The 26,092-nt window shown below is 37.3% G+C and overlaps 1 protein-coding gene across 1 annotated transcript in view; it reads left to right on the top strand.

The window, feature by feature from the left end:
* PLPPR5 (phospholipid phosphatase related 5) overlaps positions 1-26,092 on the top strand; it is a gene marked incomplete at its 5' end in the record, with an annotated part of 123,054 nt that overhangs the window by 89,088 nt on the left and 7,874 nt on the right. The window contains 2 exons of the mRNA XM_024751248.1: positions 5,598-5,774; positions 14,271-14,390. Of these exons, the coding sequence (XP_024607016.1) occupies positions 5,598-5,774; positions 14,271-14,390 (297 nt within the window). The remainder of the gene's footprint in view (positions 1-5,597; positions 5,775-14,270; positions 14,391-26,092) is intronic.

The following is a 26,092-nucleotide window of genomic DNA, read 5'->3' as shown; positions in this document are numbered from 1 at the left end:
ACACTCCAAATTTTGTTCAATGTCTCTGTACCAATTTGCAAATAAATCTCCATTGGAGTGCCATGGAATTCTACCCTTGACACTGCCTTGTTATTGGTGATCTGTATGGTGCTAAGAAGAAGCTGAGAGAAAGGGGACTAATTTGATAGATGTCAACCTCAAAGGTCAAAAGGGTTTTAACAAGGTGGAATGCTATTTTGAAAACAATTAAGAAATTTGATTTTTAAAAAATAATCCCAGGAATCCAAGATAAGAAGAACTTGGTGGGACATCAGTCCATGTGAGGACTACAAACAATATGACCAGTAGTAATGCTATGTGGTTATTAAAAAAACAAAACCAAAAAAACCTATTGCTTCTTAGGATATATGAATCAAAGTAGTCAAAACCTGGAAATCAGTTTAAAGAATCCATCCTAACCTGATTATGAATTGTAGATTCATGAGTAAGACTATAGGGTGTAATCCGAATAAACCCACACATTATGGTCAATTAATCTGTGACAAAGAAGGCAAGAATATACAATGGAGGAAAGACAGTCTCTTCAATACGTAGTGCTGGGAAAACTGGACGGCTACCATTCTCTAACACCAAACTCAAAATGGATTAAAGACCTAAATGTAAGACTGGATACTATAAAACTCCTAGAGGAAAACATAGGCAGAACACTCTTTGACATAAATCACAGCAATATTTTTTTGGAGCAGTCTCCTAGAGTGATGGAAATAAATACCAAAATAAACAAATGGGACCTAATTAAACTTAAAAGCTTTTGCACAGCAAAGGAAACCATAAACAAAATGAAAAGACAGCCTAAGGAATGGGAGAAAATATTTACAAACGATGCTACAGACAAGGGACTAACTTCCAAAATACGCAAGCAGCTCATACAGCTTAATATCAAAAAAAAAAACAACCCAATCATTTTATACATAAGGAGTTCAAGGCTTAGATAGGTTGAATAACTTGCTTAAGTAAGTGACAGAGCCAGGACTCAAACCCAAATCTCATTGGTTCCAGAGCAGGTAATCTAATCACTATGCCACAGTTATCCCTGATGGATCATTTTTACAAATTCCAGTCCATTCATTCATTCACGCATGAAGCAGATATTGATTGATTATCATAGTTTTCTTTTGACACCATGACAAAATACCACAAACTTAGGGACTTAAAACAACCCAAGGTTATTATCCTAGAGTTCCATAGATCTGAAGTCCAGCATGGTCTCACTGGGCTAAAATCAAGGTTTCAGCCTGGCTGCATCCCTTCAAGAGGCTCTAGGGAGAATTCATTCCCTGCCTTTTCCAGCTCCCAGAGGCTATCTGAATTCCTTGGTTGGTTGCTCGCTTTCTCCATCGTCAAAGACGGCAGCAAAGCATCTTCAGATCTCTCTGACTACAGTTAGGGAAGGTTATCCACTTTTAAAGACTCATGTGATTTGGTGACATATTCACAAGTTCCTAGGATTAGAGCCTCGGCATTGTTAGGGGGCTAATATTCTTTCTATCACAGGTGCCTACCCTGTACCAGGTTTTGATCCAGGCAATATGAGATAGACAAGGAGGAGAAAGACAATAGCAACTAAACACATGCATATGCAAGACAATTTCTGATAGCGATGTGTATTTTCTGACAATAAAAGAGTTCAAAAATTCACTTTTCCCCAAGCATGCCATTCATGCATTCATTAATTCAACATTTTTGAATACCTACTACATAAAAGGAGTTCTATGCATTTCAGGTAGAATGGTGAATGGACAGAGGTTTTATTCTAATGGAATATTCTCGTGGAGGCAACAGATATACCTACACAGAAATGGGGAACATGATTTTAAATAGTGACAAATGCTATGAAGAAAATACTCCATACTCTTTCTCTTGTGCCTTTGCATTTTTCATTTATTCATTCTTTTATTTAGTAAGTCTAGTAAGTCTTTTGAATGCTTACTGTGTTTCAGGCAAAGTGCTAAGCTCAGGGCTTACAGTACAGACTCCAGATTTGCCTTCTGTGTCCTCACTGTAGTGAAGGGAACAACCCAAATGAGTATAAACCACACACTGTGGTAAGTGTTCTGGGAGAGGACGACGCAGGTGCTTGGGGAGCGCATAGCAGGGTTACGGATGCTCTCCCTGGGTCTAGGACACCTTTTACCCCCATTTCCCCTTTGCCGGGAACTCGTACTCATCCTTCTGGATCTAACCTAGATGCCTCCTCTTTGAATAATAGTTTCAGGTGTATAGTAAGTAATTAACAAACACAAACATTTGTGTTTTTATTTTATAATAGTATTGTTTTAAAATTGTACAGTGCTTTCTCATTTACCCAAGAGATAGATTAATATTCTCACAAGTGAGTCCATTCACTTTACTACATGAGCATTGAGATTATATTTTATTAAAAGCAAACAAGTAAGCAAAACCCCTTTATATGTGTGTCAATTATTGTATATATTGTATAAGCAAGGAAAAAAATGTGTAGAAGAATATACACCTCGCTGTTAGTAGGTAGCAAATGACTGGTTTTAACTTTCTGCATCTTGGGGCTAATAGATATTCATGGGATTGACGAATAAGAACTGCCTAATAATGTCTAAATGGCTTGGCCTATGAGGTAGTGAGCATTCACTGACCCTTGAGGACTGAGCATATACCATCCTGCTCAGATTATACACCCTTCTGTTTGTGTTTTATTTTAGCTACATTTTGACATCTGGTTAACCTAGATGGTTTCATAAGTGAATTAAAAACCAAGAGAGCATAAATAATCAATTCCTGTCCTGTGTCAAACTTGCTTAATAGATTCTCATGCTATAATTTCCTCTTCTGCAAATTAGGTATAATAGACCTCCTGTAAGGATAACACAATTAAACTGGTTAAAAGGCACTTACATTCATAAGTACCAAAAAGTTTCTGAGTACATATAAGTGCAAACTCAAATTTTTCTTCTGTGACATCTATGTCAACTGATTATGGTACAGAAAAATCTGTGCATTATAAAGCACTACAGTGACCCACTTTAAAGTTGAAATTATTTGAATAAATGTCGTCCTTCTCCCATAACGCTTAAAATTCAATTATCTTCTATTCTGGTTCTGGACATTAAGTGGGGATCTGGTGGGGGAAGAGCCAAATCCCAGGCTATTCCTAATATAAAAGCCTTTTCATGAGTTTGCATAGTGGCCAGACTGTGTCTTGGGACCCTTTATAAACAATGCTTAAGTCATAGAGCATCTTAGGAATAAACTCAAATTCAAGAGACACTTCAGAGGATTGTAGCCCAAGGTCACAGATTACTATAGGCCTACACAATTTGGATAAGTTAGGGCTGAGCTCTATCTGTTATGGCCTCTGGGGTTGAAGGAGAAGGCAAATGTTTTCCAAAGCCATACAGATTCTGTAGGAGATTTTCCACACAAACCACATATATACTACTTCCTACTTTTTCCTAATAGTAGAGTATAGATGTAGCCTCACTGCTGTGTACTATGGTGGCCTTTTTTCCCTTATTTTTAATTTCATTTCTCTTGCATTCACTGATACTTAGCTTATGCCATTTTCTCTAGGCAAGAAATCAGTCAAGAAAGAAACGAAGGTTAAAGGCACCAAAGTGCTTTACCCCTACTTCCCATTGACATCTCTCCTTCTCAAAAGTGCCACCCCCAATAGTTAAGTTGTATATTCTTCATAGTAAGCTTTGTCTTGAGTCAATTTTTTCATCTATAAAATGAAGGTAATGATGATTTCTTACTAATATGGTTATTTTGAGGATTTAATAAGTAAAGTAAAATGCTTAGAACATTGCCTTGAACAGCCATCGCTCATTAAATCATAGCTATAATAAGTATTAGCGGTATTAATACTATTCAGTTATCATTTCACGTTCATTTTGTTTTAATAAGGATAGGATGTCTTTAGCGTTCTGACAGATGTGAAGAAATGCAAAGGTAAGAAGTTAGTAATCAGCCGCATAGCTGTGTTACAGAAAATCCCACAAGCAGCTCAAATTTCACTCCCTGTTTATATGCACGAGTCAAATAAGGAATTACTCTATTAGGTGCGTCACTGGACACCTGAAGTGGTGTGATATTCTTGCCTTGTTACTCATGTGGGCAAAACTCTTTAATATATTCTCTCAGAATGGCAAAAGCACCATTTTCTCTTTCTCATCTCCTCCTATTTCCCTCTCATGTGTACTTATTCTTCTTAACTGAGATTATTTAGCTCTTTCAAGCACAGGCTTAGAATACACAGACATAGCTCTGAAGGTCATAGGCCCAAAATGGAGATAATCCAGCTTTTTTTTTCCGTAGAGTATCAGGACCAGGGATAGATTGCAAAGAGCTAGAACTTGGCTAGGTAGAAGCCTTGTATCACATGAACTGTTTAAATATTCATACAGTGTGTACTGGCAGCTAACAGGGCTGCAAACTTGCCCAGAAAAAAAAAAAAAAAAAGAGAAAAGATAATTACTGAATTTCATAGCATTCTAAAATGGCTGCCATGAACTAAAAGCATAAGTGCTGATTTTGGTTTAATCTCTTAGGCAAATGTATTTTTTATTCAACTGAGGACAATAGGCAAGTGGTTATATGCATTTCTAAGTATTTTTCTGATTATATTATCAGTATCAGATTCTGACATTAATATCATAAAAACTGATTGCACTGTCAAAGCCATCTCTTTAATAGTTACTTTACTAGTGACTTGAAATAATAACTGACACATTTCCTTCACAGTCAACAGATTCACTTATATAGGAACACATGGTTTAAGTTATGAGCAATTGAGCTATAGAATAAATCAGATTGGGGGAAAGACTGGGTTTTTTGAGCATGATGGCTCACAACTTGAAGGCATTTCATTCTATGCAATCAGCTGACACTTAATTGTTCTTCATTAGCATATGTGAAGATGCCAAAAATGTAGGCGTTTACTAATTGTTTTGTTTTGGCTTTAGCTGATACATTTCCCCCATTATCGTTAATTTATTTTTGTTGTCCTAATGCTGGTTGATAAAATTTGGTTAAAACAAAGTAATTTCACAATTTCAGGTAACAGCATAAAAGCAAACCTTGGCACTGTATTGAACTTTAAATTCTTTTTTCAAAGTAGTATCTGTTTAGTGGAAATCCACTCCATTTTGTTTTTTATAACTATACTCACAACTTCTAATTTTTATAAAGTATGCATCCTCTCCATATGGTATACAAAAATGTAAACATTAAAAACATTCATTCATCAGTTTCCCCCTTCTAATAGTATTGATCTAAAATGTAAATTCAGATAAAACAAGAATAAGTACATTAAAAGTTAAAAAAAAGTCACTTGGAATGTCTGCACTCAGTATCTTAGATAATTACTAGTACATAAGAATTGGCCATTAGTCAATATAAGGTAAGTAAAATGAACTAATCACTACTTTTAAACTCTACTTTTAAGAAATTCTTTCAAAAAATTCATAAACTTCAGTTAATTATTTGAACTATATAGGCATATCTATGTCAATAAATATATATATGTACAGACACATATATGAGGTGTATATCAAGGAAATACGTTCATGGAAAGTCATGTTTTTCATTTACTATTTCAGATGTACATTACCAACACAATCAAAGCCAAAGGAACAAGACTTGCTAAGCCCGTTCTATGCCTGGGCTTAATGTGTTTGGCCTTTCTTACTGGGCTCAACAGAGTAGCAGAATATCGAAATCATTGGTCCGATGTGATAGCAGGCTTTCTGGTTGGAATATCTATAGCAGTATTTCTGGTAAGTACAAATTTCTTTAAATATAATTTGTTTCTTAATCAACGTGTATAACCACCTATTAGAAAATACTGGTGTGAATCACTGGGTTTAGTTGTCAAAAGGTGGTATAGCAAATAGAAATATTTATGCTTTAAGTCATTCATTTCTTCCTGCTCTCTCGTTTATTCTGCCCAAAGTCAGGTTTGGGGGTGAAGAAAACACATTGGGTTGACCAAAATGTTCGTTCGGGTTTTTCGTAACATCTTACGGGAAACCTGAACGAACTTTTTGGCCAACCCAATATATTCTACATTTAAAGGTGAACAAAATATTTTCATGTAAAATGGAACGGGGCTAAAAACACTCATGCCTCCCCAGATGGTTTTTAAAACTGGGTTGTTTGAATATTTTAAGAGTTTCCTCATGGCACTTTGCATCCTGGAGTATGTAGACCATCCCAAAGTGCCCTGGTGCCTCTGCGCAGTACTCTTAGTGAGCCGCCAAGTCTCAGCACCTGATAACAGGTGAACCTCACTTGTGAGATGAACCGGTTCCCTGCAGTGACTAAAAACCCAGGGATAGTTTCCAAGACAACGTCGCGCAAATCAGATTTTGGCAAGGAGTGAAGAGCATACGTAGTGACTTCTGATGAAGTCATCTCTACTCTTATGATAAAATCCCCTTGGAATATGTCTATAGGTTTTAGTTGTTGGAAAATAGAAAATTCAGTCTGGCTGGAGAATTAATCAATCCATTATAAGTATGGATATTTTACCCAAATGGAAAAAATGTGTAGACTACTGTATAAATCAAAACATATTTTTGCATTGACACATTATAAGAAACACTTTATTTTAATTTTAGTTATATTTAAATTGTTTCTCCAGAGTAACTTTCCTTCTTCAGTTTATTTTCACTAGTTCATAAGCAGTAAGCAAAAACTTATATGAACCTTTCTTCTACCAAAGCTTTGGGCACTATCTATGTGTCGGGCATTTTAGGAGGTTATTTCTTCTAGAACTTCCAGCGGTAAAGTGGTGACTATCCCCTGATCCCTCTCTAGACCCTGTGCTGCTTTTCTTGCTGATGTCACTCCCTCTGATGTCCAAAGTCCTGAGAGACTTAGGCTCACCCCCCTCTGTTTCCCAGAGATATCCTGTAGCCTCAGGAAAACTGGGGCCCACCCACGCTTGGGCCAAAACCTTTCCCTTGCTGTCACTTATCACAATTGAAACAGGTTAACTTTTTATAAAACAGAACAAAACAAAAAGCATCTTACATAAATCCTAAGAAAATAATCATAGGCAGGGCAAAGAGCATACCAAAAGTCAAAGTTTTAAAACACTGCTGTCAGATGTAACTGCGTTTCAGCTCTGCGAGTCCAGAACATCTTTGCTAGCATCTCATCAGGCTTCGTCTTATCCTCCTGTGGCTGTTACGATCTTCCCTTTACTGCCAGTGAATGTCGTGACCCCCTGCGTTGTGAAATCTAGAGCCCTCGTGTCTTCCCTGTCGCGTCCTTTTCTGAGAACCATGTGGTGAATGATGAGTTGGGCTCTAGATACCCCTTGGGTTCAAGACCCTCCTACTGCACATATTTAGAACATTCCACAGGCCCCTTCAGACATTCCCATGCACCCAGGAAAATGACCTTATAAAAAGGTCATGTGAAAACGCTTTAACCACGTAACGGCTAAATAAGCTTTTATACGTTCATTCCCAACTGTTTATGAATGTGAGTGCCTACAGGTGCCAGGCAAGGTGTCAAGAACTGGGGCTGCAAGGAGGCTCAGATAAACATGACCTGTCTGCTGTGGGAATCTGTTTCCGGGGTCAGGGAGGAATAGTCGGGCTATTCCCTCAAACGTTCCCTCCCTCTCTTCCTTCGTGAAACAAACATTTACCGAGACCCTATTCTAGTCCAGGCACTGTGCTTGGTGCTGGGAATAAATACACGAAAAAGATACAATCCAGGTACTCAAGTAGATCGCGGTCAGGTGGAACAAGATGGACACAAAGAGTTCTATAGAGGGTAAATGTAATGGTAGAGGTACAGATACTCAAGACATCTACCCTGTTGGGATTAGGGACAAATCAAAAAGAGGAGATAATTTATAAACTTGAAAGGTTTGTAAAGCAGGTAGGTCTAGCCTGGGGCATAAGGAATGAGGGGCAAAGAGCACAGAGCACAGAGGCAGTATGAAATGCTTCATAAAATAAGTATGTATGAAGCCTCTCCTATAGTCTAGGCCCAAGGCGCCATGTGCATCTGAGAGAACATGGCACCCGGAAATGGTACCAGACATCCAGCGTGAGTGACGAGAAAGGGGAGTGGAAGAGCACACAAGGGAATACCCTGAAAGATCTTGTATGTTATGACAATAACATAGACTTGTTTAAAAACGTAGGTGATTTGGGAGCCTCTGTCAGGGTCCAAGTGAGTTGAAACAGAGAAAAACAGCCTGGTTGAATCTGAATCCCAGCTTCTTTATCTACTCCGTTTGTGCCATTAAGCAACCTTCAGTTTCTTCCTCTTTAAAGGAGGCTATAAACAGCCTCCTTAAAGGATCATTATAAGGATTTATAAAGGTTAAACAAAATGATGTGTATATTTAGTGCATAGCCACATGGATGACTGAAGTAATTTCTGTAAGTGAGAGTTTGTTTCCTGTCAGTCCTTTTACTTTCTGATAAGATTTGTGCTTTGGGGTAAATATGTTTTCTGGAAAATAAAATTCCAGGTGAAGATAGAGGAGACAAGTTATGCAGAACCAGGGAAATAAGATGGCACAAATTGGGCCTCTGAGGGCACAGAGAGAGGGGAGGCTATCGGGAGGTATTTGGGAGGTGGAATGTTTTGGAGCTTGATGGAACATTGGAGATGACGAGGGTGAAGCAGGCAGCAATCTATGATGATTCTCGGATTTCTCATTTGGGCAACTAAGTAGAATATTTATTTCAAGCAGCGACTACAGCTCTGGCTTATGATATGCTGGGGTGTTTCCAGTGATCCTTCAGTGTGTGCAGATCACTAAAATGATTCCAAAATAAAATTAACAGTAACCTACTCCAAGACTCTGCACGTCGGTTGAAGGCATTCACATCCCCCATCACCCACACCTGGTGTCTAGCGTTTGCCTTTGACCCACTCTCCTCCTTCACCCCCACACCCAGTGATTGATCTAGTTCCAGTTCATTTCCACCACAGAGTCTTTCTCCCATGTTGTATTTCTGCACTGTTCTGACCATAGCCTCTCGATTTTAGAGATCAAAACTTCTTACCTCTATTATATCAACGGGTTCCTAGCTGCCTGCTCACTTCAGACTCTCCTCCAAATACCTCACATTCTGCTTCATACACATGATACCGTAATTCATTGCCAATAACAAAGCAAAACAAACAAACTCTCTTTCCTGCTGCATTAAATCAGACACTTCCATTGAACTTCTGGGATCCTCCATAGTCTGGCTTCACTCTTCCCGGCCAAGTTTATGTTTCCCTCGTTGCAGTGGAACTCCTGCACTTGGAATCCAGTCAGTTTTCTTCCTGTCTTACACAGACAGGCTCTGTCCGGCCTGTGCGTTGCCTCAGCTGGAACACCCACTCCTCTGTATAGTTTAGAGAGCAAAACAGGAGTGGGAGTCAGACAAACCTAGGTTGAATCCTTCTGTTGCCACTTTTTCTTTCTGCCACTTTTGCTGGATGTGTGACATCATACAAGTCACTTAGCCCCTCATCATCCCTAAAATAGTGAGGCCTCCCCTGAACTGTATTTAAAGTGATTACCCCTCCCCAAGGACTCCTTTTCTCATTTCCTATTCACTTTTCTCCACTGTGTAATTCAACTTTTAATATACCACATATAATATTTTTGGTTTTGTTTCTTGCTATCAAACCCACTGGAATGTAAGCCACTCACAGAGAAGGTGTTTATTTGTTTTCATCACTGTGTATTCTCAGTATTGGGTCTGGTACATAGGAGGTTCTCAGGAAATATTTGATGAATGAATGAATGAACTGTTTTATTTACTTTCCAGAGCTCTTTTGAGGGTTAAGGGAAATCACATATATAATAAAGGCAGTCGAGTGTGTGGTACAGAGAAGGCTCTAGGTATCATGGTCTTCACCTTTGATGACTGTATTCAAATCCTTTATGCACTTGAGATTTTTCTTAGACAAATCTCAGCTTCCCCAGGAAGTGTCCCTGATTACATGGTTCTCCCATTTTCCCTGAATTTCCACTGCACTTGAAGTCAGTCCTGTTACAGTCTAACAAGTAATTACCTTCTGTAGTAAATTTATTATTCTTATCTCACGTGCCTTTTCTTCAAAGTTAGAGAACACAATCCCCAAGCTTAGGAAAATACAAAGCAAATACTAGTTGAACAATAGGTGTAGATTGACTAATATTGTTTTATAAAAATGTGTGCCTCAAAGCACTTACAACAAAGATGCATATTAGTGTCCAGCAGAAAAGTTCAAGTTTACTGAGCCAAAGCAAAAGCTTGTCGGGTTGACATATGTGATATCATAATAATAAAAATAGGAACTATTTGAATACTCTTTACTATATTAACTCAATTAATCCTCACAACAACATGTTGAGGTGTAATTATTATTGTCCTCAGTTTTCAGATAAGAGAAACAGGTCTCGTTATATTAAGTAACTTGCCTGGACTCACAAAGTTAGTAAATGAAAGAGCCCGGAATTAAGCCCCAGGCCTGTTTGACCCCAAAGCCCATGCACGTAGCCCCATACAACAGAGATGTTTTATTTGCCACAAGCAAGAGAGAAAATGATCACAGATGGATCAGATTAATTTATTATCACTACCAGATAAAGGAAACAAAAATCTATGTGTAACGGTGACTTAGGAGTGTCATTTTTTGGAAGAGAGGGTAGAATTACACTCATGGAAACCACTAATGTAAAAATAGAATATTTCAAAAGAAAATCACTTTAAATTGTACAGGAACGTTAGAAAATTTGAGAATTTCTAGGCTGGATACATACATGCTCATTCATTAATCTGTTTATTCACGGTGGCACTGAGAATACAATAGTGATCAGAAAAAAAAAACATGTCTGCTACCATGGAGCTGGCAACCTTGAAAGAGAATCACATCAACCAAAACACTATGCTAACAGATGTATAATTTCATATAGAGATAGGTGCTTGGATGAAAAGAGTCACAGGTCCTTGCCAGCAAACAAACAAACAAAAACAGCCTGGGGTCAAGGAAGACTAGTAAGGAAGTGGAGGGGAGATGGTGATACCACAGATGAGTAAGATATGGTGCCCAAAGACAGTGGAGATGAGTATTCTGAGCAAAAGGCAGTGAAAGGGAGCAGAAGGTGTTTAGATAACCAAGAAGGAAGGTTGAAAGGTGGGCCAGAGTTTACACTTGAAGAGAAATGAGAAGCCAAGCCACAAAGTGGTTTTAAGAAGGTTGACATGATACAATTTGCATTTTGGAAAGACCATTCTCACTTCTTTGTAGGAAGGGATCAGAGGGAGGCAAGATGGGATTTAGGGAGACTTTAGAAAGCCATGTAGGAATTCAGGCAAGCGGTGGTGATTGCTTAGTCGGTGGAGTCGGTGTCGGAGATAGAACAAAGTAGATATAAGAAATCAAAATCTTTAGGAAGGAAAATTGAGCAAATTGAGCGAATGGTTGAGTATAAGAGGTGTCCAAGTTTTCAGCCTCGTGCAACTGCATTAGGTGAACGGGAATGTGAGGGGTATTGCCTTTCCCTGAGAGAGTCCAGAAAAAGATCAAGTTTTGGAGTAGGGCCAGGAGATGGGCGCATCTTGGGTTTTATTTTGAACATTTGTTGAATTTTTCATACCTTTGCCAAACAAAGAAATGGAGCTAACTTGCTAATCTATTGCAAACTCTTCACTTTCAAATTGAGAAGACTGAGACCTAGAGGACTGTTCAAGAACTTACAGACTCAGGATCAAAAAAACAGATCAATTGCTTTTCTTTGAGTATTTTTCTAATAGGATATCAGTTTCATGCTTGTGAACGTTACAAGACTTACTAAATATTTGAATATGATTCTAGGGAAGATTTGGTAATTTCCTTCCTTATGATTTAAATAATAACAGTAATGAAGAGTAATCATTATGTTAATAGATGCTTTAATGAATATCTACTCTGTGTTAGGCATTTAAATATTTCACATGTGAATTCTTAGCTGCTTCAATGGGGTGTTGTCCTGACCCTCAATTAAGGTAAAGAGATAACTGATAATACCTTTCAAAGAGTTTTCCAAACCTAAATAGCGTTAAAAGCAATTAAACTAATTTCAGTAGCCCATATTAACTCTAGATGAATGTTTCTTCATCTAGTGACTTCCTTTTGTCTATGTACATAGTTATTTTAGCAAATTTTAATTCAGAAGAATTTGTAGCAGTTTTTCATCTGCCGATTTTCCATTAATTTATAATATTAATGAAAAGGGAAATGTGCATGTGTGTGTATATATGTCATGAAATGGGTATGAAACTGCTGTTTGTTATGTTGTTGTTGGCTAAAATTCTTGATTATATTCTTTGTGCTCTTGGCAGTAGTCAGTTGGCAAACTACAGCCCATAGGCAAAATTTGGCCTGCTGCTTATATTTTTTAAACTTTTTATTTTATATTGGAGTATAGTTGATTAACAATGTTGTGATAGTTTCAGGTGTACAGCAAAGTGATTCAGTTATACATATGCATGTATCTATTCTTTTTCAAATTCTTTTCCCAATTAGGTTGTTACAGATTATTGAGCAGAGTTCCCTGTTCTATACAGTAGGTCCTTGTTGGTTATCCATTTTAAATATGGCCGTGCGATAAGCTGTATTGGGACACTGATATGCCTATTCCTATATGAATTGCCTCTGGCTGCTTTCACGCCAAAATGGCAGAGCTGAGTACTTGCTGCAGAGATTGTATGCCTGCAAAATCAAAAATATATACTATCTGCCCATTACAGGCACAACACTATCTATTAGTCCTTTGCAGGGTCAACATTTGATAGGATTATCAAGTACCCATCTCTAAGCCTTTGCCATCCCTTACTTTAAACATCTTGATGGCAGTGATGAAGCTGAGGTATCAAATAATCAGGCTTTGATCTATGCTTCTGATCTGTAATTATTCAAGGAAGTGGAAGGATAATAAGTATATAGCAATTCGCAAGGAAATTTTTTTTCTGAGATAAAGTCTCAGAGTATGTGTTATTTTGTAGATTTGAAAATTTTATTTAAAAACTGGAGAGTAACCAAGATCTAATTGGCCTTTGAAAATATTCAGTAATGAGCCCTACTAAAGGAAAGGCTTTCCAATGGAGGATTTGTGAAAAATATACAGTGTAAATTTATACTTGTATATTAAGTATTTATTTTTTTAAATGAATGTTAGGTTATAAACTGCAAGTAAGTTCTATATTTTGGTTTGATTATAGAATATAAAACCCAGAAAAAGAAGACTCAAGAATAGCTTACCCATTAGTTCAATATAAGCAAATAATAACAAATAATTTTCCTGAATTGTTTAAATCACTTGTGGCCTCTCCTGTTGCGGAGCACAGGCTCCGGACGCGCAGGCTCAGCGGCCATGGCTCAGGGGCCCAGCCGCTCCGCGGCATGTAGGATCTTCCCGGACCGGGGAACGAACCCGTGTCCCCTGCATCGGCAGGCAGACTCTCAACCACTGCGCCACCAGGGAAGACCAGGAATGCCTTTTAAAAGTGGCAACTCCTAGGCCTTATCCTTCATCTGTGAAATCAGAATTTTTAGGAGGAGGCTTCGGAATGTGCATTTTTAAAAGTGCCAGAACTTTATTTTATGCACACTAGAATATGAGAACTTCTGGTTTAATTCAAATTCTGTCACTTATGGGATATAAGTGAGATATAAGTGGCATAATTGAAACAAGGGCCAGTTTCCTTTATGTAGAAGTTCTTCTATTTCAGTGGTAGCAGTAGTAAGCTATTGTCGAAATGCCAAATATATGTGGGATACAATAATAGACAATAAATTAGATTAATTAAAGGATGCTACTAAATTAGAAAGTGCCAATTGTAGAAGGTTTATTATGAATGTAATGATCTTAAAGCAATGGGAAATAATTAGCATTTATTAGCCACGATAGGAAAGGTTAGCTTGCTATGAATTTTTAGCCACAATAAGGAAAGGTTAGGTTGCTATGAATTTTTATAGGGTTATGATCTTATTTTTGGATTGATTTGAGCATTGACTATAAGCTAATTTAATGAAAATTTTGGAATAATAAAATTGTCATTATTAACTGAGCTACATATTAATTGATGAATGTTCTTGAACATGCTTGCACTGGATTAACCACTAAAATTTACACAAAATAAATCTGGATGTAAAGTTATAGACATGTAATATTTAAGTAATTCCAATACTTTATTGTGATTAGATTTATCAGGCTATCCACAAGGGTCATAGTTATAAGGAGCATGGCTTTGCTTTAACTGTATTTTTTCCCAAAATTTTAGGTCGTGTGTGTGGTAAATAATTTCAAAGGAAGACAACCAGAAAATGAGCATATACACACAGATAATCTGGCACAGATGCCAATGATCAGCATTCCTCGAGTAGAAAGTCCTTTGGAAAAGGTAACATCTGTACAGGTGATTCATAATTTAAATTCTAAATGTGATTGTTAGAGCAAATGAATAATTACTCTTGAGAGTTCCTACACAGTCATTTTTGATTTACTAAAACAAGCTCAGAGTCTAATGTGGTATTTAGCAAGAATTTAGTCACTGAATACAACATCTTAGAAAAATGCATATCACGTGGAAAATATTTCTTCAAATCCCTCACGCTAAATGCTGAGTCTGTACATGGGATGCGTTCTGTAAGTTGCCATAGCTTCAAGATAGGAATGTTGTACAGGGGTCCCATACATGGGCAAAATAATAGTTTTACTTGAGAATATAAGCATTTTTTCATAGCATATATTCCATTTCTTCCATGCCTCACTTATATGAGAAACTGCTTAGTGTAACAACTGGCACATAATCAGGACTCGGTAAATATTTGTTGAACCTCAGTGTATAAAGTTCTGGCAGCAGGGAATCACCAGTCATGCGCTTCTGCTCAGGGGGGGAACTGGGGGTCAGCTTGGGCTGAAGGGAGCCTGACTAGGTAGCACTTTGAATGGCAGGTCAAGGCCTCATTGGGCATAGCAATGAACAGAGAAGCAGGTAGATAACAATAACTTTTCTTGAGACTTTAAATGACTGCTCAGAGGGTTACTAATGGCTTCTCCTCAGCCCTGTCCACGTCCAGATTTTGATCAATATCTTAAATGAAGAGTTCAGTTACATGCTAATTGGCGGTTTAGATGGTCTGAGTCTGTGAGGGATAATTAATACATTGGATGAAAGAATAAAAATTCTTGGAAGAGTACAACAAAGATACAACTAACAATTAACTAGAAATAAAGGAAGTGTTTTGTATTTGGACTTTTTAAAAAAGTTCCTGTAGGGTAGGGTATGTCTAGGTTAAGTGCACAAATGAAAAAGGCTCAGAGAGTATAGAAGTCTACCATTCAGCTTGGGTGAACAGCATGATATGTCTTCCAGAAGTTAATATGGTTTTAAGTCCCACTTAGGGAAAATGATATGCCGAATGAGGGGTTTGACGGTTTGCTTTGTTCAGACCAACTTGGTGTACTGTGTACTGCCCTTGGCAACATGGTTTAAAGGTGAATATTGATAAAATAGAAAAGTTGACAATAAATATTTGTTAAGTGAGCAAATAGATGTGTCTAAGATGGTGAGTGGACTCAAAATCGTGGATTATAAGAGACTGGAAGGAACAAAAATGGTTAGTTTATAGGAAGAGAAAACTCAAGAAAGAAGCAATATCTTCCCATAAATATCTGAAGTACTGCTGTATGGCAGAGGGATGCGATTTGTTCTGTGGGGCCTCAGAGATCACAATTAGGATGAAAGAAATGAAAGTGTGGAAAGATAAATAATGTCTGGTAAATAGTAACAACTTTCTGAAAGTAGAATTCCCACCTTAAAAGCAATGAAATTTCTTTTTACTATAGGGATTCAAGAATAGCTAAATAATCACTTATCCATGATACTGCGGAAGGAATTCAAGCATTTAGATGAGGATAGAGACACTAGATGATGATGATGATGATGATGGTAATAAAATAGCGATGGGCATTTAGTGATCATTCAGAATGTGTCAAATACTATGCTGATTGCTTCCACAAAAACACTTCTGTGCTCTACAAGTAGAATTTTGTTCTTTACAACAATTTTTAAAGCTGAGTATTATTAGTGGCAAAGACTGCTAATAGTTGACCAGTATTCCTTCTCCCCTTCTTCCTTTTAGTTACTGAAATTTCCCACTCCAATTTTAGCTACACTCACAGCTGCCCAGCTGTAGTCTTTTTCCCAGCTTCCCTTGCAGTTAGGTGTGACCATGCAACCAAGTTTAGACCAATACAATGTGAGCAGAAGGGTAGGTGCAACAACCTCTGGGTCATCTCTTTGAAAACTCTTGTCCTGGACATTCTGTACTCCTTCTCGCCAAATGGAAAAGGTAAATGACTGGAATAGTCTTTAAGTTTTAAAGACGACCTCCTCTCCTTGACAGCGTAGGTTCTGGATGAGCTCATGGAGCAGTCCACATACGTACCCTAGATGGTTCTGAAAAACAAATAAATTTCTTTTCTCTTTGAGTTATTGGATTGTTTTCATCTTTTTTCTACAGTGGTTTAGTTGATGCCCTCTTATAATAAATTTCCTCATTATACAGTTAAGAAAACTGAACTTCCAAGTAGTTAAGCAGTTTGCAAATGTCCATATCACTGATAAACAGCAAAGAAAAATTATACAACATAGTAATCCAAGACACATGCCTATGTGATAAAATATATAAGTGAATAATACATATAAAATTCAATCTTGTTTAATTTTAAATTAAATATAGAAAACAGTAGAATTTAGGAAGAGATCTTAAACATACTTTGAAGAAAATGGTCAGGGTAAAAAATAGAGTCTTTATTTTATATAGCTCTCAATGTATTAACTTGAACAAAAATCACAGTCTTCTGCTTTTTAACACATTTATTTGCATAACGGTTCTTTAGTGGTCTACTAGCATTGCCAGATATTCTTATATACCATTACATCATTATGTATATTAAGTTATTAAAATATTTCTGTTCTTGATTTTATGCAAATTCATTTTTATTTATAGTGACTTTTAAGATGTTAGATGGTGAAAGCAAAAATATTCTATTAGAATCCATAGATTGCAAGAGATCCGTGTTTATTAACTTCTTTCTTTCATTAATATTTTTGTTTATGACAAATTCATGTGCCTTGTCTTCACTCCAGTAGTTAGGCAATAAAGATGATTGGAATCTAATTTGATTCTCCCCTTCACACACCTAGCACATTTACGCTCACCCCGCTGAGCTCCAACTTCCCTCTCCGCTCTCTCCATCCCTGTCTGCAAGGCAGAACGCTGTCTGCGCAGTTTGTGGTCTGCTGCCCTCACTCACATAGACCACAGGAAGAGGGTGGGTCTCAGGAGTTTCCGCCAGGAGCTCTGCGGGTGAGAGGACATGTATTTGAGCTCATCAGCCAGAAAGGGAAGAAGACCATCACTTCAGGGAAGCCCACAGTAGCTTTCTCTTCTTTCTGTGATAAGGAATGTTTGGAGTAAATATATTGCTTTTCATCATAGTTCACAGTGGGAAACAAGTGAATGCAAATCGCTCCCCAGTAAGTTGATCTTAATAACCGATAGTTGGAGAATGACATTAAATCCTTAAAGCTGGCCCTCTGAGGAGAGAAAGAAGGCCCAGTGTTAAAGTGTGGTCCACAGGCATGGCCTAGTGTTTTAGCATTATTATGCCAAACTATCATTTTCTGGTTGTCAGTTTTACATGGAGAAGGCAAAGGGTTTCTTTTGGAAGTTATGTACTTATATAACCTCATGTTCAAAGTACATGTTTGATAGATGGTACACTACAGAGTAATTACAGCATGCAAACGTTCTTGCTTATAAAATGCCAGCAATTTTCCCCTTAATTATAGGGAGTTTGTCATATAGTTAATTACCACAGTTTGAGGAAAAGTCATGATTTTTCTGAAGGCTAAATAAATCTGAACATTCATTACATTTGGTTTTATGAAAAGAATTAATCATCTGTGGAAAGTAGCCCATCATATCTCAATGCCCACTTATTTAAGTTATCAGTAACTTTATTACAGCCGTTTGTAATATCAAATCATGAAAGATCAAAGTGTATATCTGTAGTGAATTATTAAATCAGTTGTGATACATTCCTACAATGGGATCCAGTACATTATAGTGTGGTACTTCTGCTTACAGTTTCTAGAGGTAGACTAGCTGGCAGTTATGGACAATTTTGATCTTGGGCAGCTTACCTAAATGCTCTGTGACTCAGTTTTCTCCTTCATAGAATGATTCATAGAATGATAGTCGTAAGAGTTCAATAAGATAATAGTCAAGCATTTTAGAGCAGTGTCTGGCACCTTTGAAGCCCTTAATCATTACGAATTATAATTATTATTACTATTCCACAGTTAAAATGGATGAGGTAAATCAAGATGTGGAAAGTTTTCTAGTATGTTGTAAAATTTTTGTAAGTTGATATGTATAAAATGTGTCTGTGTATGATGAAGCCAGGTGTGCAAAACACCACACAAGATATTTCTCTCTAGTAGGAAAGAAAAGAGCATATAGATGAGAGAGAGAAGGGGGCAGGGTACCTACAGACACCAGCCTGAGAGCAACTGCCATAGTGGACCTGATTCTCTCTCTCCTGTCTCTGTCTTCCTCCCTTTCCTCCCTTCCCTCCCTCCCTTCCTTCCTTCCTTTCTTCCTTTTCTCTCTCATTTTCTCTTTATCTTCCTGTAATGAGGCTATATTCATGAAAAATTGTGTAACTAAAATAATTATAGTGTTTTAAAATTATTCAGTTTTCTTCAGCTGCTCTCTGAGGAGGTCTTGGTTATGCTTCCTCGTATTGACTGTTGATATGTTCTGATTGAGCAGTCCCTTGGAAAAATTTCCCTGGAATAATTTAAATTCCTGTGCCCCTTCCTTATGACTCCCACAAACCTTTTGAGAGTGTTTGGTTTATTTTTCTCTGCCAAATTGGGCACGGAGACCTTGGTTGTAGCTCACATGCCTTTATGCATCACGCCCAGGGTCCAGCTGTCCTTGGCACACCTGCAGTCATCTCCATTTCAGGTCCTATCTGTCCTGGGGCCCTGACACAAGCTGTGTGTAGGTGCCTCTCATTTGCAGGAGCCACAAAATCCCACTGACCGAAGGCCCCAGGGAGCCAAGTCGCACCACTCCTCCCTTTCAAACTTATCCTTTTCTGGCTCCTGCCCTCAAGGGCCCATGCATCCCAAACAGAATCTTCAGGGGGTGCTGGCTTCAGGAGGTCTCCAAAAACACAAAGACACCATTAATTACTCTCGGGAGTCCAAAAACCAAAAGTCTGCCTCTCCTTCTAGGAAATGAAGATGGAAACATTTACATATTCATTAGCTTTACTCTCCTATATTGGCAAGAGCAAAGTAGGAGTTAATATCTTAATAGCTGTGTCACAGAGAGAAAACAAGATAGAGTAAAATTATAGGCATTTCTACTAGATATAGTGTAAATAGATCCAGTTTGATGGATGTCACCAAAGGACAATTGAAATTTTTCTTTGCCAGTAAAGTTCAATGTTGCAGAAGTGGCTAAAATCCTATACGATCCCAGTAATACCTCCAAAATTTCAAAGAGTGAGGACAAGAGATAAGAATGACCTTTAAGAGAACGAGAAGACTTATTTAGAGCACAATTCAGCACCTTGGACCAACACCATGTTGAAGCAGCGTTAGCAGATAGGCAAGTACACACCAAAAGAAAGCCTTCAGGCAAGAAGCTTTCCTCTGATCAGGCTTCTCATTAATATGGGCGCGTGCCAGATGAAAGAACCCTTTCCTGAACTGAATGGGTACCATAAAATGGGTAAAAAAATAAAAATAAATAAGCTGCCTCCAAGGACTATGCCATCTTCCTGTAGTAGAGTTTAAGCTGAACAGAATAGCAGTCCTGATATTTCAGCAGCCATAGCAATAGTTTCATTATAGCTTCTATATAGTTTCATATAGAAATAAAGTGACCTTCCTGGAAATGTCCATGGCCTCAGCTTCTTCTCCCACTCCTGTCAGGCTGGTAAATCATCAAAATGATATTATAAAACTACATTCTCCAGCTCTTCAGCTTAAGATCTAGGTGAAGGATTCCCTGACTATTCAAGAAAACAGTTCAGGGGTCTTTGAATCTTCTCCCACTCAGTTTAGGAAGATAAACTGAGCTAAATCTATTCTGATTCAAGTATAAATAATCAGGACAATTACTTAAATCCTTTAAAATGATTTCGTGACACAGAAGAGAGACATATTTTAAGAGATAGAATACGTTTTTGAGGGAAAAAAAGATTACAAGATAATTAAATTCATTGTAGATAATATCTGCTTTCTACTGTCAAGGAAATTAAAGAAAATATGTGAAATGAGAGATGAAAGATAGCTGGAACAATTAGGAAACTAATGTAAGAAAAGAATGTCATGGCAAGATTAAAACCAATACTAGAAACCATAAAGAACAAAATCCACAATGGAGAAAGTGAAATCAGTTATGTTAAGGACAGGTTTCAGAATTCATAGTACAAGAACAAGAGAATAGAATTGATCTGAGTAAAAATAATAGATATGAAGGATATACCACAGAAATGTAACACTGTAGATGCTAAAGAGGACAAATGAAGCTATAGCAATATTCAGAGAAATACTATAAGTAAACTTTCCTTCCAAATAAATATCTGAATCTTTAGGCTCCAAGGGTTAACAGGATACAAGGGAAAATTAAAATATATACCAGAATTTAGATATTTCTCAGTGAAATTTTCAAATTTCAATACTGAAGAAAGAATTCTATAAATATTGTGGTAGATGGTATTTTTGTTCCCAATTATTAACTACCCTCTTCTATACGCAGAGTATCCTTCCTGCTCCAGTTATTTTGGACTTGATCAATAACATGTGAGTGAACCTGATAGATAGCCCACCAACCAGAAACTTGTAGAGCCATCATGAGCTTCTGCCCACCCTGTTGCTCTTGAGCCTTCTTCCAGGAGAAGGCTGTGTTCCAGATACGGGCTGTTCTGACAGCCTGAGTCCCAGAATGGGAAGTCATGGGAAGCAGACCAACACCCAACCTGTAGCTTGGGGCAGATCCATAGAACCTGACCACCAACACGTAGTATGAGGAGGTATATACCCACATATGTTGTTGGAAGCCAACTGAGCTTTTGAGGTTAAAATACAGTGTGCCTACTGAAAATTAATACACACAAAACTAATATACCACCCAAGACTAACAGCATGTTAGTCTCAGACTTCTCCCTCTATAGGATTAGATGCCAGAATAAAATGGAGTAATGTCTTCCGAGTTTCCATGAAAAAGGTGGTGACATACGAATTCTATTCCCACCCAAAAGGTCATTTAAGTGTTAAGATAATCATAAAGCACCACATGCGTAAGAATTCAGGAACTATATTACTCATGAAAGAAGATATTTGCTCGTACCAGAAGATATTTACCAGTTAACTGAGCAAAACACCAATATCTAGAGCTCTCAAATTGAGAAGAGTCATATTATGAATGAGTTGGCAGGAAAAATGGAAACCATTTAAATATAGACTTAATTAGAATTGACTGTGGTAAATGCAGTGACAGAAACAGGGCAAAATTATAAAATTCATTTAGAGAGAAGACCTATAACAAAATAAACTAATACAGCAATGACAAAATGAGACAAATCTTAGATAATGCTAATAAAATTGTCAAAGTATGATAATTTGTAGATTTTATAAAGGAGGTACTCAATATTACTGCTTCATTCTTGCGTTACTGACTAGAAAAATTTAGGTTCAAGCATTTTTTAAAATAAAATTTATCAAGAGTAGTTTAAACAGTTTTAAAAGTCCAATGACGAAGTGTAAGATGTAAACTACACACTTGCCGATGGGTTAATGTCTGTAATATATAAAACATCCGAATTGAAAACTGGGCAAAGTTCATGAATAAGCACATCATTAGAGATCAAATGCAAGTGAAAAAGAAGTATATGGAAAAGTACTCTCTGTCATGTTTGATGAAAATTTGTGAAGGGTCTTTTACGCAACACTGTGAAGTTGGTTCTTACCCTGTAAGCAAAGGGGAGCCATGAAGGAGTGTAAGGAAGGAAATGGCGTGTTCAGAATGCAGAATAAATTGAAGGAGAGCAACACTGCAGCAAAACAAAATCAAACAAAAACCAATCTGAGAGGCTGTTGTAAAAATCCAGATAAATGATAAAGATGACATGGACTAGACCTCAATACAGCCATGTTGTGCCATACTGACTGACCAGGCATCATTTGGCAAAGTCTCTCTTGGTGGGGTGCTGATTCTGATCAGAGGAGTTGTATTACTCCATTCAGGCTGCTATAACAAAATACTATAGACTGGTGGCTTATAAATAACAGAAACTTATTTCTCACCATCCTGGAGGCTAGGATGTCTAAGATCAAGGCACTGGCAGATTCAGTCTCTGGTGAGGGCTCACTTCCTGGTTCATAGATGGCCATCTTCTCCCTGTGTCTTCACATGGCAGCAGGGGTGAGGGAGTTCTCTAGGGTCTTTATAAGAATATTTATCCCATTCATAAAAGACTCCGCCCTTATGAGCTAATCACCTCCCAAAAGCCCCATTTCCTGATATCATGTTGGGGATTAGGTTTCAACATATGAATTTGGGGGCACACAAGCATTCGGTCTATATGCAGGGGTTATCTAACCATACCAGTACTTTACAGTGAAAAAGGGCTAACTGCTGACCAGGGTGTCACTAAGAAAACTATCCCTCCACCCTACCCACCTCAAGAAACCTGCTGACCTTCCATCTTTGGAGTTTTCCTGTCCTCTCTTCAGACATTTCTCTTGGCCATAACTAACAGAAAAGGAGCACCTTGACTTCCTTCCTTCCAGGGGTCCTCCTGGGTCAAGCTTCATTCATCCCAGAAACAAAACACTAAATGCTTTTGTTTTTTCCCTCTTGCCCTCTGCTTGTTCTCTCTCTAAGGCAGAAAGCTGCTGTTCAGATTTGCATAGGTAAGCACATACACATGATGTGTGCTTATGCATTATCAATCTTAACTGGTGCCAAACAGCAGATCTAAAGAAAGGGACACTCACTATCTAGCAAGGGAGCAAAAATATTTAAAAATAAATGTAAGGATAGATGGGATTTGATAGAAAATGGAATATTTCCAATAAATCTGAGAGGAGTTGATAATCTGCATAGTTTTATTAAGGCAAATAGAACAGGCCACTGTAGCCACTTATGGCTGGCTCATTGGAGATCACTTTGAGAACTCAGTGGATAGGGCCAGGTATAGGCAATGCTTTTTGCGAAAAAATATTTTTTTTCCATCTAAGCCTAAGCATCATTTTTTCTTAGGTTTATGTGACCTAATCATTTAAACCAAAGGTAATTCCCTCTTGCCAACAACAAGAAAGGGAAGGTAATGCTAGGAATAATTTACAAGATTACAGCTTTGTACATCGGGTCAGGGACTTTCCACTAACCTGTACTACCCAAGAAGCTTCGTTGTATGAAAGCACTTCCTGATTCACAGAAGCATCACCTGAGTGAAAGTGGTAACCAGTGATAACAGTTTGAAAAATCTAGAAATGGCATAAGGAATGTGTACTAATACAGATAGAAATTACCATGTTTTGTTTAATTCCCATGGCAACTGCGAAGGAAAACTATATGGATAGGAAAATTCTAAGAGAATTCACGGTGACCCAGGAAAGCCCATGCATTGACATTTACATTGACTGTTTTGCAGATTATAAAATCACAGAAATCAAGGTGAAGCCTGAGCTGAAATTTAGGCAGAGTGGGGGTGGGGGTGGAGGTTGGAGAGACAAGCTTCTGCAGCTGGCAGTCCTGAGTCTGAAGCTTGGTTTGTCTACATTAGAACTAGGCGGGATTAGACAAATTATTCCTCTTCTCCTTTTCCAAAAAGGTTGATATAATAATGTTTTCCTTATGGAGTAATTGTTGGGCTTAACAGATCCCAAATGAACTTCTTGGCACATGGTAGGTGCTTAACACAAGTTAGTTCCCTCCTGTAACAATAATGATTCCCTTAATAGGATTTTCATTTTATTGCAGGATAGGATACCCTTATAGATATATTTCACGGATTTAAAAATGTATACAGATCGTCTATGTCATACATAGCACATGTGGCAGAAAATCTTATAGTATAAAATGTTGCATACATTAGTGTCATAGCAACAGCAAAACAATCCTGTGGTTTCTTGCCAAGACGAATATGATTATACGCGGTGCTCTCTGTGATAAATTCTTTTGAGGTTTCAAAATGTTGTGCTTGAATAACAATGGCAATCTGTTTAAGATTCAGTTCCTTTTCTATAATGCAAATCTTTGTTTAACAGAGCTGCTGAGCTGTAATGTAAATGTTACATAGGACCTGTCAAAACAACTGTATTAGTGATCAGATACTGGAAGAGTTAGTGGAACAAAATATCTTTATATTTTAGGCCTTTTTTCTCAATCTAAGCTTTGAGCACTTATGAAAAATATTTGAAGTGAATCAATGTTTACATGCTGTACTCTGTTCTCATTTGTTAATTCAATATTGCTTAAAAAAGGCAATCGAAAATGGAAGCTTAAAAATTCCAACCAGGCATCAACGTTTTAGGTTAGAAAAATTAGCATATACTGATATTACTTTGCCATATGTCATTTTTCCTATTTGTACTTACATATATTCATTATTTATTTCTCCACACTATTTATGAATCATAATATACTATACAAAGAATAAAAGCCAGATTTTTTTGTTCAGTCATATCTAGCAGGCCTTTTATAAAAGCGTCTTTTCAGTACATTACTTTCGAATATAAACAAGCTCTCTCATCTCATTTTATGAATAAATATAGAGTTGATGACTGCATTTTTAAATTATATGATTCGTGCAGTCATTAGTTAAGGACAGAATAAGACGATGATGGATTTAAAAAATCATTCTCAGTGCACACATCGTTAGTTACACATGGAAAACTTCTTCCACCCATTCATCCCCCTCTTCTCTCAGATTGGTTCCCTTTTGGTAGACTGTCCTAGAGACGCTTTTGAAGCTATGGCAGCCTTCAAAATCAGTCCAAAGCACCATGACACTATGAACATTTTTGGTAGAGAAAATACAGTTTTATTTGACTAAAACTAGGAAAATAAACAATGACCCCATTCCCAGTCTAATGAAACAACCACATTTAGTTTTTGTTGTTTGTCATTTCTGTTAAAGGAGCAACAAGTAACATGTACATTACTTAAAATTTGAAAATCTGGATAAGCAAAACAGTAATGAATAGGAAATATCCATATCCTACCACAGTAATCACTGGACATATTTTCTTAAAATAGCCTTCGAGACCCCATGAATATGTGTCTGAGTTTGTGTGTGGTACAGGACCTCCCTGGATGCTCCCTTCTGTAGCCAGCTTTTGCCCATGTAACAGTATATCATGAGTATGCTCACAGATCAATGAATATATCATCATATCAAGCATAACTGTAAAAGCTAATCTTCAGTGAGAACCTAATATGTGTCCAGAATTACGCAAAGAACATCACACATAAAATGCCATTTTAGTTTTTACAGAAATCATTTGAGTGTAGCTTGTTATTCCGATTTTACAGAGAAGGAGACTTAAAGAGGTTAAGTAATTTGCCCAAGGTCACATAACCTGCATTCTGAAATTGGAATACAGAACTGTTTTTTCCATTTTTTATTTATATTCCATGTGTATCACTGCAGAGCTCCAGATCATAATCACTGTGCTGTACACATAGAATTACAATATAGAATTACATTGAAAAGCTTTAATCCATATAAATTAATCATTACCTTTGTTAGGCAGAGGATTGCTTCCACTTCCAATTTCCCACAATTATAAATACTAGGGTAAACATCTCTAAAATAGATATATTTGTAAGTTCAATTAATAACTTATTTAACATGTATTTATAGAAGTGGAAATGCTGGAAAAAAAGAGGATGAGTACTCTTAAGGTTTTCGGTTTGATTCACATCAAACCAAGAACGGAGAATATTGTTCTTAACAATCTTCACCAATCTTATAGGTCAAAAATAAATGAAGTACCTCATTTTA

This window comes from Neophocaena asiaeorientalis, unplaced genomic scaffold (assembly GCF_003031525.2).
Source record: "Neophocaena asiaeorientalis asiaeorientalis breed wild unplaced genomic scaffold, Neophocaena_asiaeorientalis_V1.1 scaffold147, whole genome shotgun sequence".
Lineage (NCBI taxonomy): Eukaryota > Metazoa > Chordata > Mammalia > Artiodactyla > Phocoenidae > Neophocaena > Neophocaena asiaeorientalis.
This window is presented reverse-complemented; position numbering and strand designations above follow the sequence as displayed.